The sequence below is a fragment of the Phoenix dactylifera genome, chromosome 7 (assembly GCF_051530095.1).
Source record: "Phoenix dactylifera cultivar Ajwa chromosome 7, Ajwa_hap1_PhDact_Kaust_v1.1, whole genome shotgun sequence".
NCBI classification, from domain to species: domain Eukaryota; kingdom Viridiplantae; phylum Streptophyta; class Magnoliopsida; order Arecales; family Arecaceae; genus Phoenix; species Phoenix dactylifera.
Genome location: NC_143196.1, coordinates 1,574,932 through 1,589,425, shown reverse-complemented (window position 1 = coordinate 1,589,425; position 14,494 = coordinate 1,574,932). Strand labels below are relative to the sequence as shown.

The window sequence follows — 14,494 nt, the reverse complement described above, 5'->3', positions numbered from 1 at the left end:
ATAGTGGTTGCGTCCAAGAACTTTGAGGGGATAGATTCAGAATTGTGAGAGATTAGAAAAAGCAAAGATATTTGACAGATAGAAACTGCACCTTTTGAGAACAAATTGAGATGGTCTGTTATTTACGTAGTCTGTGTTGAAAGCCATATAGAAGAGGAAGGAAGGGAAAGGGTCAGATCAAGGCTTTGTTTGGTATCATTTTTTTTTCTTCCATTTTTTATTTTTAAAAATAAAAACACAAAGTCTGATGCAAGAAAGGCATTTGGTTTTCTATTTCTATTTTTATTTTTTAAAATAGCTTTCATAATTAATGAAAAAAAATGGAAGCTAAAATTTTTTATTTCTACTATTTCTAAGAATAACTTTTGAGCTACAAAATCAAATCTGGTCTTGACTCCCATAACTCATTTCTCTCTTTGGCCTCCAGCAACTACTAACTTGTCACTTCTAGCCCACTTGCATTTTTCATCATCCTCTCTTTTGGCTACCCGGCTCTCATCTACCCTAACACCATACCTCCTTGTGATCTCACATATCCTCCACCTGATGATTGTTAGTGGTTGCATGCCTAACTTCTACTGTAGAAAACGCATCGCAAAAGAATCTCCTACCTAGCTTACCAAACATATCCTATTTTTTTAAAAAAATAAAAGTGACTATCAAATATATTTCTATTGTCAAAGTATTAAAAGAGTAGAAGCAAATTTTTATTTTTATTTTTTATTTTTTAAAAAAAAGATGACAATCATGCAAATGCGATCTAAGTTTCCGAATACCTCAATAATGTGGTGGGAAGGAAGGCCTTAGATTAACGCTGGACTTAATCTTAAATTTTGCAGCACAAAAAACCTACAAATATATATATATATATATATATATAAAATATCTTTCTGGTCACATATTAGGCTTAGAAATCTGCTAGTCCTCTGCTATTTGATCGCTGACTTTCTAATGCCACTCGATTGCCAACTCACAGCATCAATCCACCGTGGCAGTTGAGAGTGGTACAATACACAGAGGTCACATAGGTGACAGATAGGCCTCGTACGCTAGCTAACCAATTATCGTGCGTGGGGGCTGGGAGCACAGAACAGAGCAAATGGGTTCCTTTTTTTTAATTTATTTATTTATTTATTTATTTTAGTACAACAACCGCTCGTAACCGTGGTGAATGCGGCTAACAAATTAAAAAAAAAAAATCACATAAGTGCTCAGACATGGACACGTGGTTCACCTAAATAAAATTTCTGAAGTGACAAGATTTAACTTGGCCCTTTTTTTTTTTTCTCGGGTAGCACAAGAAGTAATCCTTTTGAGAGGATGAGTCCTCATGCAACGGTAAATATACTTCATTAACGTGATTCAGATAGATTTAAAACACAAATGTAGCCTATCCGTATACGAGAATAAGGATGCATACAATGTATACAACTGACTCTTCTTAGATCATGCAACAACGGAAGCTGTGTTAGGTTGCACTCTCTCTCACACATATGAGAGAGAGAGAGAGAGAGAGAGAGAGAGAGAGAGAGAGAGAGGGGGGGGAGAGAAAATTGAAGCATTCTTACTGATCATTTATATTTGTATACTTGGATTTTGATTTTAATTGAAGAGATTTAGGAAGGAGAAAATTGAAGCACACTTTCGAATTTTCATCACCGATCCTCCACCAATTCCTGCTGGTCTGCATTCATCTAAAAGATGACGAATGTTGTGGATCAGCCACATCCCCCGACAGATCGTCTGGAATTCTGAATTTCCTCGATCACCGTAGCAGCATCCCCCTCAAAGAAAATGTGGGCCGCACCCAGCACTTGTCTTGCATAGGAGACGCCCTCCTAAGTGGCTCTGACCTCCTATGCTTGTAGTAGTAGTAGTAGAATATGCAATAATTCCCTGCTCCCGTGGATAACTGAAAATTGAGAACTTAAAAGGTTACGTAATGTTCATTTGTCAAGTTTATTGGTCTGCTTCGGTGTACTATATATAGGCTGCTCTTGGATTCAATCCATAATGCTTAATCCGTACTCTGACCATTCAAACAAACGCATGCGTTCCTTCTGGGATAAAAAGATCTTTGAAGTCTGATTGCTAATTATTTCATGAGAATGTCTTTTTTGCGGACAAGCAGCTGAAGGAGAATGATGTGGAACAGCGAGTCATGGTCTTATTTGATGTCCAAAGAATCTGATCAATCTCGTCTTTGCCTTTCAGACAATTGAATTCTTCCAAACCGTCCTTCAATTCAAAGACATGGGCTCCTGGGAGTCCAATTGGCTGCCGAGCCTCGTCTAAATTCCCGTTAATGATTAATCGCGATTGCAACCCTTTGACGATCGACATCCTGAGCTCATCATTGCATGCTTGCCCGGACCTGATACCGACTTATCCCTCCGAGTCGGCCATTAGCGACCACGCGTGGTGGATCGGAGCATTGTTCAAGATTTCTCGACACAGATGCCGTCCATGGATTGGTCTGAGCTTCCCCGCCGTGAGCTGCAACGTAATAAATTGCTGTTCGAACATTATATTAAGAAAGAACTCCTTTCCATTTTTATGGCTTGTGGGACTCTCTTTTACTCTTGTGGTCCTTGCGGTCCACCATTCCTCCCAATCTCTACTACTTTCCGAGTCCCTTATCTCCAACCTCCAACTTTTAATGCATCAGGTTCCGATTGTCAAACTATATTTTTCACAAGTAAAACATTCTGGTTCTGGTCAAACACCAGCAACCCAAATTAGTCAACAACCTCTCATCTCTTCAAAGCCAAAAGATGCTCGAGCCTTAAAAGTTTCAGCCTCGACCGATGTCTCTCGCTGCTTCCAGTAGATATCTTATTTTATCGATCGAGAGAGGAAAAATGATTGACTGATAAACACCTTTTTTTAAAAGGAATGATTGAATGATAAAGTATGAATATGAGAAGAGTGGGACGGGAATTGAAGTTTTTTTTAATTCAAAGCGATCAGGCTACCACTGCTTCTTCGAGGAGTCGGTTCTAATTTGTAGAGACCGAAAGCAACTGTGATGAAGGGGAAGTGTCAGACCCTCAACTTCTAGTGTTCAACACCAAGTTGCCTGATAAAAGAAAAGTGGACGACCAGTTGTTCCTCAAGGCTGGTACCCGCCCATCGCTTCCAGTCAAATCACTGTCGGTCCCGGACCCAGGGTGGTCGGCGGCTAGTCTTTTCACCACCTCTTTCTTTAAGACATTAGCCATGAGAGCTGAGAATGTGGTGGTGCCATGAGATAAAGAGAAGAATCACGTAACTGATAACTTTCATGCTTGCCGTGTTAATTCCAACCTTGGTCAAAAGTCCACAATTCTGAAATGGGTTGGTGGACGGGTTGTGTCGATCCATTTTGAGCGTAAAGTTCTGTTGCTTGTATCGAAAATTCTACTGTCCCGGGTGGAAGGCCGTGGTTCACATGCTCATGTGTGAAGTGCCCCTTCCTCCAAGTATTTCTGGGCCATTTCAGCTAGAGAGGTCTCAACCTCCTCAAAATTTTCCAGCCTTGGACTCCATAGACGTCAAACAGCGCCATTGGCCTCTCCTGGATAACCCAAGTGTCAAGTATGCATGAGTTACGCAAGCATGTGGGATGCTCATAAGATTCTTAATTTGAAGTTTCGACACATGGTCGACTGACCCAAGGTAATACAATTATACGTGGAACTCTACAAAGGGCTGCCGCATTATGAAGCGAAGAAGCAAGGGTCTGTGCTTGAATGCCAGTGGAGCCCACTGGCTACTAGCTCTGGACCTTTTCTTCTTCTTCTTCTTTTTCGTTTTCAGTTTGGGGACGTGCGACCTATTGTAGCTTCCCTAGCCTTATGGGAACGAAGGCGATTAAGTGTGACGAGTCGAGGATGCACAAGTGTCACTGCCTGTAAGGGGAAGGAGCTCGGGCTCCTCCATCCTAGCTCTTTTTGAGAAGTTGGTGGTAGGCAACTTCAACTTGTTTTGGTCTTCTCTGCTTTGGGATGGGAGAGGATAAGGAGCACTCACTGGTCTCGCAAGGGGGGCTTGACATGACATATAGAGATGGGTGGACTAACTTATGCGAGTTTTAGGTATGGCGAAGGGATATATACACATATATAACCCTAAAGAAACAATAAAAGGTGGCCATTTTTCCCTATTCACTGCCTCTCCTCTACCTTGCTTTCTTATTGCCTTTGTCGCAGATGGAGCTCCCATGCCCCACCAAAGTGGCCACTTGAACCAATTGACCCCCTTTGATTGCAATATATGCATTATTTAATTAGAAAAAAGGCAAGCATTTCAATACTGGTTCTCACTGATAGAAAGTGTTTGTTCCATGTACAGCAATGTTGCACTTATGGAAGCCAATTACTTTATCCTCGTTATTTAAAATAAAGTTATGTTCAGGTGCCACATGGCACGATAACATCACAGTAACAATGTTACTTGGTGATGATGATCCTTATGTATTATCTGTCTTAATTTGATTACTTTTGCAAACAAAGCTAGCTCTTATTTCTTGCAACTATTTAAAATTATTTAAATTAGATTTCGAAAAACATGGTATATATTCTTCCATAGAGTCCAAGGTAACGTTCTAATCAAGTAGGGGTGGTCTTACAACAAGTTTGTCTGGTTAGCTTCTTAATTTAGACTTTGTTCCCTTCAAACATGTTCCATTGTCTACATATGCGTCGAAGAAGGTGTTATATTTATCTAATGTATTTCGATTCTATTTCGCACCATCAAGAATTTAAATGATTTGAAAAAAAAAAGTAAGATGGGAGCTAAATTGGACAAAATTAGTGCAAGTACACAAACATCATGCGATCAGTCAACATTGTGTCTGACCCTGGCCCTAGCAGTTATTTGATCTTTACCAGACTGCATTAGTTAATTGTGATGGCAATTATCCATGTGGCAAGCATGTTTCAACCTTTCCATCTTGATTTCAAGATGTGACACATTTTGAATCATATGTTATCATTCCAAGAAGTCAATGTCAAGGAGTTGTGCCTGTTTGGATGGTACATTTCCTAATCCTGGTTGCTTTGTGCATGGTACGCTTAAAGTTCTACTAAATAGTATATATATCCAAGTCCTAAAACCTTGGAGTCCTAGTTGTCAATTTAAGTGATATCTTTTGAGGGTTCCAACTGGTCTTGCACTGATGCAAGAGGCTGAATTTGATGCCGTCCTCACTCAGATATTTGACAAATATTTTATCCTTCTTATATATGTTGTTTTCGAAGAAAAAGAATGTTATATATATATATATATATATATATATATATATATATATATATATATGAGATCATTTTAAGAGAGAGAGGAATTCCTCATGATAACAATATTGGATGGGTACTGCAAGATGTGTTATTTTGAGTTACGTTCGCATTACTTTTCTTGACTATTTTTTGTTTTCCAAAATTTCAAACTTTCATATTTGCAGTGATAATTATAATTAAGGGACCATTTGATGGGATACTCCATTTAATTTCCATGCCTCTGTTTTTGTTTAATAATAATATGATTTTAAGTGATCATGGCAAACCAGAAGATGATGATTTCGCTTTAGCTCGGCATACTTGCAACTAAAAGATCATGAACATGGAATTATTAATGCATGCACCTGTTTTTCCTCCATAATTATAATGTGCGTAACACCAAAAATATTGCCAAAAGATATTGCAATGGCCATTTTAATCAGCAATGATATTGTCAAAAGATGCCAAGAGGCAGCCGTATAAAGATCCGTTTGTTCGCTTTTTTCTCCTAACGTCATGGCAAAATCTGATAACTAGCAAATGGTTATATGAGTACTAAGAATGGTACCAAAGATGGAGACAAGAGGAAAGAGAAGAAAAGTAGAGAAGCACGGATAAGAGGGGAGAAAGAACGAGATGAAGTGTAGCATTCAGTAAAAAAGCTAAGGGACACATCAGGGCTTGCCTGGTTTTTTTGTTTCATTGGAGCAAGTGAAGGGAGTGGGAGGAAAAGGTAGAGGGAGTGGGGACTATTGGGAAGTACTGTTTGTAAATTTCCTCTTCAGAGGCACTGCTGAGAATTTTGTCATCTGAGAAGTAGACAGAAGTAATAATAGCATGACATTGTTTCTTCGGTTAGTAGCAGGGGACCCCCCTCCCCTCTCCCTGAGGACCTTTTCCACTGTTGCCTCCCATTATTATTTATCACCATCTGAGTAGATAGAGCTCTCTCTCTCTCTCTCTCTCTCTCTCTCTCTCTCTCTCTCTGTGTGTGTGTGTATATATCTATCTATCTATCTCTCTATCTATCTAACTATCTCATATGCACCCATACACATGCATTAAAGAGGATAAGCACTCTCTTCTTATGAAATGAGATGAGCCCAAGAATGTGTCTAATTAGCTACATTTGGTGTTTTTATTTTTGAACAACCCTAAGTTGATCTTTTTCCTAGATTTATTCTTTTAAGTTTTTGACAACTCTTTTTTTTTTTAAAAAAAAAAAGAGAGGTGGATCTGGTTGTTACAAAAAGAAGGTTTGAAGATGGAAAAAAGTGAGACGATAAGGAGAGAATAACATGAAATTGGAAAATTCCAGCTCAAGTGGATTTTTTTTTAAAAAAAAATTCTCCTTGGGGTGGTGGAGCCAAGGTAGAAATCTTTCATTTCATGATTCTAGACTTTTAAACATTGCACCAACAAACATGCTATATCATCATAAATCACAAGTTCTAATACGAAAAATATGTAAAATGATGAAATGCCATGATTCTGTAGCACATGCAAATGGAGCCCTAAAGAGTTTTTAAGCTCAGAAATGCCTTGGAGTTTGGACTGTGGAGGAGGATAGTTCATGCAGTGGCGTTCTGAAACCAAGGCACTGGCCATCAGAGAATGGAATATTGCTAAAAGAACACTAGAAAACATGTTAGTATGCGGTGGCTAGATCTGTTCATTAGATTGGAGGGAAATGCAGATAACAGAGCTGAGCTAGTTTTTTTCATAAAGCGAACTCCTTGTTTACCAAAAAAAAAAAAAGCGAACTCCTTTAAGAAAAAACCAGCACAGTGGGAAAGGAATGTTAAAAGTGATAAGGGCATCTACTTTCTAATGGAATAGGCACTCAAAAGAATATCAAACCAAAGGGTGCAATTTTAATGTGATGGTTGGCGTAAGCCACTGTCTCATTTTGAAGCAAGCTTAGAATAGTATGAAACACAATAAGGAATGGCATATTCTATCTCGAGCCTTAAAATAAGCATCTCCATCACCACCCCTATCCTTATCAATAATTTTTTTTCTTAAATAATAGAAGAACACTGCAGAGATGGAAAAATAGTTTCGTCTATAGTGTCAACTGAATACATCGGATTAGAGCAAGGAAAACAAGCTGAAAACAAATAAAGGGAAAGACACTCCAAAAGACCCCATCAAAAAGATCACCAACTCCCACTCATTCCACAGAAATGAGAGGATCTGTCTCCGAAGGAGCGATCTTGCCATCATCACCAGTGCACAGAATCTCTTCCAAATCAGCTGTGTCCCTTCCCTCTTGATTAGGAGCTCGAATAGCATTTCCATTGCCATTGCCATTGCCATTAGAATCATTAGTTATGGGAAGGGTAGCAGAAGAAGAAGAAGAAGAAGAAGAATTAGAAGCCTTTGTCAGCTCTTTAGCTCTCTCCACCTCCGCCGCCCAATCCGTCGCAATGAGCGCATACGCCATTAACGTCGCACATGATAACTGCGCCGCAAGCAAGCCCAACCACATGCCGGCGAAGCCCATGCCGGCGACAAACCCCATCAGAATGGCGACCGGCATCCCGACCAGGTAGAATGAGCCCAAATTGATATTAGCCCCAGTGCTGGGCCTTGCACTCCCTCTCAGCACACCGCACCCGGTGGTCTGCGGGCAGTTCCCGAGCTCACAGAGTCCGGCAATCGGCAGGGCCGCTGCCGTGAGCTCCAAAATATCCTCGTCCTTGGTGAACAGCCTCCCCCACCGGTGCCTCATCGAGGTGGTGAACGCCATTGCCATCAGCCCAAGCACAGCCGCACAGGCCAGCGACACAATTGTAGCTCTCCGGGCCTTGGCAGGCCGATTCGCTCCCAGCTCATTTCCCACTCGGGTGGACACCCCAAGGCTCAGTGCCGACGGGAAGACATAGACCAGGGACGTCGTCTGGATCAGTATTCCCATGGAGGCCACCGTGGCCCTTGGGTTCGCCAGCAGGCCGCACAGCATTATCATGAACTCGTACCACCACCATTCGAGGCACACCGAGACGCATGTCGGCACGGCGAGCCGGAGCAGCGCCGACCACCCTCTCAGACAGTCGGCGCTGGGGCTGACCCACGAGTCCCTGTACACTCCGGAGACGAGTATGAAGAGAAGCAAGCAAAGAAACAGGTTCAGATTGGTCCAGACCATCGCCAGGGCGACGCCAGCGATGCCCATTCTCAAGTGCACGACGAGGAGGTAGTTCAACGGGACGTGGAGGGCGACGGAGATGAACGAGCAGTAGGTGACAGGCAAGGTGATATTCTGCGACCTGAGATAGATCCTAAGTGGGTGGAGGAAGGAGAGGAAGACGAGGTCCGGGACAGCAAAGATGATGAAGGTGTGAGCGGTGGAGGAGATGCTCTCATCCTGGCCGCACCATAGCAGAATTCTCTTCATGTTGAACCAAAGGAAGGAGATAGGAAGGGAAGCAGAGAGGAGGAGGAGAATGGTTCTCTGGAGGGTGAGGCCAAGGAGCTTGCGCTGCTTCGCACCGTAGGCCTGCCCGCATATGGGCTCCATGCCCATGGCGAGACCCGACAGGACGGAGTAGCCTGTGATGTTGGCGAAGCCGATGGAGAGGGAGCCACCTGCGAGCTCGAGATCACCGAGGTAGCCGAGGAAGAGCATCGAGATCATGGCACGCGAGTAGAGGACCAGACCGGTTACAGCCGTGGGGATGGATATCCTTCCTATAGCTCTCATTTCCTCTACCACCTGAACCCAATTCGCATCAGCAGCTATTAGTTTCTCTCTGCTTCTTCCGAGTGGAATTAAGCTTCATCAGGTCTAGAGCATGAGTTATATGCATGCATATAAGCTAGCGGGGTTGGTCGGTTACCTCGGAGAGAGTAGGCCATCTCTGGAGGTCCTCTTCCAAGTGTTCGTTGCAGGGGATTAAGAGGTTGGACTTTTTCATGGAGGAGAACGAGAGCGGAGCGGAGGGCGCGGTATTGCACATACTGTTTTTGCTTGCCTCCTTGTGTTTTCCTCAGGATTCTCACGAGGGGATTATTTGGAGGCTTGGAGTTGTTTTGCTTTGGGGGGGGGTTGTCTTTAGCTCCTCGCTTTGCATTGGGTGGACTAACAAGCTGGATGCTTATATATAAGGTCGGGAAGAACAGCCTAGGAGCTTCTTCCGCACGTGTCAATTCTATTGGAACAACAGGTAAATTTCTTTTTCATGATGAACAATATGTTAAACCTTAAGCTTATATGTCAAGCCTTAACCTCTCTCTCTCTCTCTCTGTGTGTGTGTGTGTGTGTGTCTGTGTATGTCAAGCCTTGACCTCTCTCTCTCTCTCTCTCTCTCTCTCTCTCACTCCCCAAACCAAGGAATAACCTTTTTCTCTTAATCCTCCTCCTCCGAGAGAGAGAGAGGGAATAAATATGATATGTAGGAATTGTGGGAGTGAGAGCGAAAAATGTATTTGCTCTTGATAAGCTGATTAATTAGTGGTTAACGCCCCAGCCGTATGCTTTCCAGTGATTGGTTGGGCTGATGCTAGTGCATTTTGGCCTTACTCTTATAATAGGATCCTTACGACTTCACTTATTTCCTGCTATTTCTTCTTACTGTCGACTACCCTTTTCTTTTACTTTATGCCGTTTCCAAATTCTATTTTACATGGGCCCAAGCCAAGGAATAACCTTTTTCTCTTAATCCTTCTCCGAGAGTTTGCGTTCCGGACCCTAGACCTTTGTGTTTGAACCGATTCGGCGAAAGGAATCCACCATGCATGTGTCATGCAAATGCTCGGCAGCCCATGTTTTTCAGGTATCATCTGGCTGTCGCTGAAAGGAGGTAATTTCGGAGCATGTAGTAACGTTTCCTTCCTTTTTCCTTCTTTCTCTGTATCAGTTATTGTCATAGGAAAGGTCTTTCTAGCTTCTGGTAAGTAATGTTTCCTTCTCTCTCTGGTTCTATTATTATTACTACTACTACTACTACCAGAAAGGTTTTCTTCTAGCTTTTGGTAATGTTTCTTCTTTCTCTTTCTCCTATATGCTACTGTTATCAATATTTCCTTGATATTTTTCTTGGAGGGATTTTACTTTGTTTCCTGCTTAGAAAAAAGAAAATTGCTAAAGTCGGTGCTCCATTAACGGGGTTCTGTTGGAATCTTTAGGCAACTAAGCGCCTCCTGTTCCCCATCTTTAATTAGTGGGATTTTGCTAGGGCGGATGGAGTGGGCCTCCATTGCTACTTATGGTAGAACCTGCATTTGTTCCCTCTCCAACTTGCACTCAAAGTGTTAATGCTCTCCCCAAGTGCCTTCCACCCCAAAAGAAAGCTTCTTGCGTCGAAGACGTAGGCTTCAAGCCCTCCCAGGCTCCAAGGCTTCACATAATTCCCCAGCATCATTCCAGGGTTTTAAAAATATCAAAACAATTAGGACATGCTTGGTTGGGAGAATTTGGGCTCTTAAATTGAAATGGAAATGGAAATGAGTGACTCTCATTTGAACTGTCCCCCAAACCTAATTCTGACTCTTCTCTAGTATTGAAATTTTATTCCAATTTTGATTCCGATCGCAAACCAAATGTGTCCGAAAATATGGCCATTTCGATCCTAATTTTGATTCCAATTCCAATCGCGAACCAAATGCATCCTTATATGTTCTAGAGCTCCCAATTGACTCCCGGCAGATGACAGTCGATATAACCCACAAACATACTGGTTACAGGGGGCAACACCTACAGGCACTTCCCTGGGGCATCAGTCCTAATTAATACCACTACTCAAGCATGCATGCTCTCTATAATAGGATCCGATGTTGTAATTACTGTCAGTGGAGGAGCATAATTAATGGTGTGATGCTACAACAATGCCCTGTTCCCATTCTCACTCACTATGCTCCCTTGCCGATGTGGCAAGAGATCGTCGCTACAATTAACAACGAGGTGGTCGAATCCTCTTCTGCCACGCTTGCACCGGGAAACAAGCGGAGCATTGTGGCATTTTTCCTAATTGGTATAGTGAGGAGGAAGCAGTTGGAAGATAGGGAACACACAGGACATACGTGCTCCAATAGGCACCACTTGTTTCTTGCACCCCTTTTCACAGCACGAAGAGCCTCTGCCTGCCCTTAGGAAGGGGAGGGAGGGAGAGAGAGAGTCTCAGCCCCTCCACAAGAACAAGTTGGCACACTGTTGAGAGATAGAGATAGAGATAGAGATAGAGATAGAGATAGAGTCTCAGCCCCTCCACAAGAACAAGTAGGCACACTGTTAAGAGATAGAGATAGGAGAGAGAGAGAGAGAGAAGCAGCCCCCCAGAAGTACAACATGAACAAGTTGGCACGCTCGCACAATCCAGAGGGGGTGTTTGCAGCAGAGTGGGGTGAGCTGCTGCCGCCCAGGGATCAGCTCGTGAAAGCCACGCACATGTCAGGAGGCACGTGTCTGTCCAGCTGTGGTTGGAAAGGTGGGGCTGGCACGGGGAGGCCTCTCCGGACAAAGGATAAAAGGGAGCCATACGTTTGGGTATCTGTGTATATATTTATAAAATGGGTATGTGCATGAGGCCAAGTCAGTGGGCACCTTTGGGTTGGCAGACCACGTCCCCTGCCACTCTTTCACAGGCCCAATTCCCCCACCACGTTATCTCTCTTTCTTTAATATTTCTTCTTGTTGGGTTGCAGTGGATCCGTTTCTTGGGCTATTCTGGAATTAGCCCAGCTTTCTCCACACCAATTTAACATGTACGGTGGTCCAACGCTGAGGTTTGCCATCACTGACGCACCACAGCTATCACCCTAGCCTGACAGGCCTATTTTGTGATTGAGGTTCGAGCTAGATAATTATTTCCCAACCCAACCGATTTGGTTGCGCCTAGCCAAGCCAAATCTATAACCCGTTTGGACTCAACCACATCCTTTGGGTTTTGTAGCCGCCCCCTTAATTTTACGTTTTTTTTTACTAGCTGCTCGCACTAATCGCATGTGAGTACAGCCAACCAACCGTGTCAAAGAAAGAAAAGATAACTCAGAAGAGGAGGAACAAAACCTAGCTCTATTCGCCTCATGGTAAATATGAAAGATATCACATTCTCTCACCAGCTGCGTATATCGCCCAAAAGTAGGTATTCGGATCCTCTCCTCCCTTGGTTCAGTATCCACCATACATACGTCATCTCCTTCTCATCGATTTTATTGGCTGCACTCGCTTTAAAGCAGTGTGAGTGGGTGTTGTACCATAAAAATAAAAATAAAAAAAAGCATGCTTGCGTGATAGGCCACGGTCATGCCACGAGCTCATGAGAGGAGATAGCTAATGTACTCTTAGCTGGTTTTATAACACGAGCATTTTTTTTTTTTTTTTTTTTGATGAGCGAGACGAGATGGGGGGAAGGGGTCCGGCGGAGGGAGTGGCTTCTGATCTCGGACTGGGTCTCCATATTGAAGACTGAAGACTATGATGAAGGCATTGACGACCTTTTCGGCCATCATCGTCCATGGTATCCATGTAATCCTTTCTCTCATTCCTCCCCTCTCCCATATCCTTGAGAACCATATCTTCTACCTGTTCCTTCTTCCCTTTTGGGACCGTCGTATATGTTTCATCCACAACGAATTTGATGGGAGATCATCTTCTTTTTAGAAGAAGAAAAGGGGGAGGAGCACTTTTATTTGCAATTCCTTTTTCTTCTTACAGGGCTCTCCTACTCTACGAAACAAATTTCCAAATTATTTAGCACATAACATAACCGATTTTAAAATATCCTATCCTTGAGACCACAACCATCCATGTTGCTCCTTATCTGCATCAGTACCACATGCTCGGTGCGAGCACCAACAGTGATAATAATGGTGATTAGCTGTACCATGTAAGTAGTATATACACTAAATATCTTGTGCCTCTTATCGCATTAGGAATGTGGTGTTCTGAATGCCAGTGCAATATGGGTAGAATATATTCTCAGGATAGCTGTGCTTCTCCTGTAGAGTTCGATGGCGATTCCAGTCTATCCAAACGAAAATGAAAAGGAGGGGATTGCATTTCTCCCCAATTGTGGTCATCAGTGGACCTACCACCTGCTGGGGTGGTGCTCCCAATACCTGGCTATTAGTGACCACAGCATAGTACAAACATGATCATGTAGCTGTGGATCGGCACTGGTGGGCAGGGGAGGGCTCATTTCTTGAGGCAACTCTCATGCATGACATGCATGTATGCATGCATATCTATAAGAATGTCCAGGAGCCCAAAATGAATTAGAAAGCACTTGTGGGCACAGTATACGCTCCGGTCTCTTCAGGAAAATGTTCTTGAAGACGACCATGAGATCAAAGATCTGATCACTGCATAGATTATAGAGTAGGTGAAATAACTAAATGTTTTTAGTACGTGTTCCTTTAGACATATAGATATTGTGTCATGAGTCATGACAGCGGAATGTGTTTCATCATCTATGAAGGTTGTCACCTATCGCAGATACTGATGTCAGTAGGTAAGGGAAGTTGCAGACCTGAGAGTGGTGGTAGTTGCCGAAGGAACGCTTTAATACCACAGGTTCCTGCACCACAGCATGGGCATTCAAGGCAATCAGATTTCTTTTTTTTTTTTCAGAAACCTGTGATGGCCCCAAATCCAGGAATTTGTTCCAAGATGCTGCTGATGCAGGAACAAACAAATGACAGCCCATGAAAAATTAAAAGTTCACAGCACCAGAAGCACAAAGCATGTCTCCATCAAAGCATTCCTCATCTTGTTGGCCACAAAGATCTCAATCCAAACATCCACAGCAAGACACCCTGTCGAGGATGCTATTCTGGCTCATTAACACTGAACCGAATAAATGAAGATAGAAACAACTGACGGACCATTCCATTAAGTCATCTAAAGTAGAATCTGTCGGTGCTAATCTTCAGGCATAGAATGCGACCCATCATTTGGAGGTTCGGACGCTAACTTCTGTAAGGGCGAACGGTTTTCGAGATTCCATCATGGAAAAAAAAAAGGTGCGCTGAATTGTTCTTTTGTGCATAGCTATAAGCCAGTATTTCTAGAATACGTTAATATTCCACCTTCTAGAAATTCCCTATGTTGATGTGTAAGATGACTTGCTTCTGATGTCATCTATTGCAACTCTTGGATACATCCATAAGGCGTAATGCATATGTCTTCAAGTCTACGTAAAAACTCGTGCTGTGTCACATAAATGAGCATCTACTGAAGCAAAAAAAAAAAAAAAATTCCAAGTAAAGATTCATGCTTATCTCATGTCCTTTATCGT

The 14,494-nt window shown here is 42.8% G+C and overlaps 1 protein-coding gene and 1 long non-coding RNA gene across 3 annotated transcripts; one reads left to right on the top strand and one right to left on the bottom strand.

Annotated features, from left to right (window-relative positions):
* Positions 1-7,303: 7,303 nt before the first annotated feature.
* LOC103699286 (protein DETOXIFICATION 48-like) lies at positions 7,304-9,543 on the bottom strand. The gene is made up of 2 exons (XM_008781323.6): positions 9,098-9,543; positions 7,304-8,973 (listed from the first exon to the last, which is right to left on the bottom strand). The coding sequence occupies exons 1-2, from the start codon at positions 9,215-9,217 to the stop codon at positions 7,429-7,431; spliced, it is 1,665 nt and encodes a 554-aa protein (XP_008779545.4). The 5' UTR covers positions 9,218-9,543; the 3' UTR covers positions 7,304-7,428.
* A 2,964-nt stretch (positions 9,544-12,507) lies between these two features.
* Positions 12,508-14,372, top strand: LOC113462757 (uncharacterized). Of its 2 annotated transcripts, none has more exons than XR_015967135.2 (2): positions 12,508-12,715; positions 13,676-14,372. It is a non-coding gene; the product is annotated as an uncharacterized LOC113462757 (long non-coding RNA). The 2 variants fall into 2 exon arrangements; XR_015967134.2 differs by having other exon boundaries at positions 12,508-12,723.
* The last annotated feature ends 122 nt before the right edge of the window (positions 14,373-14,494 follow it).

What these genes read in the sequence shown, in the direction of transcription:
- LOC103699286 (XM_008781323.6), bottom strand. Translation starts at nt 9,217, where the DNA reads ATGTGCAATACCGCGCCCTCCGCTCCGCTCTCGTTCTCCTCCATGAAA. An exon ending in GATGGCCTACTCTCTCCGAG is followed by an intron (nt 8,974 to 9,097) that starts GTAACCGACCAA and finishes AATTGGGTTCAG; the next exon opens with GTGGTAGAGGAAATGAGAGC.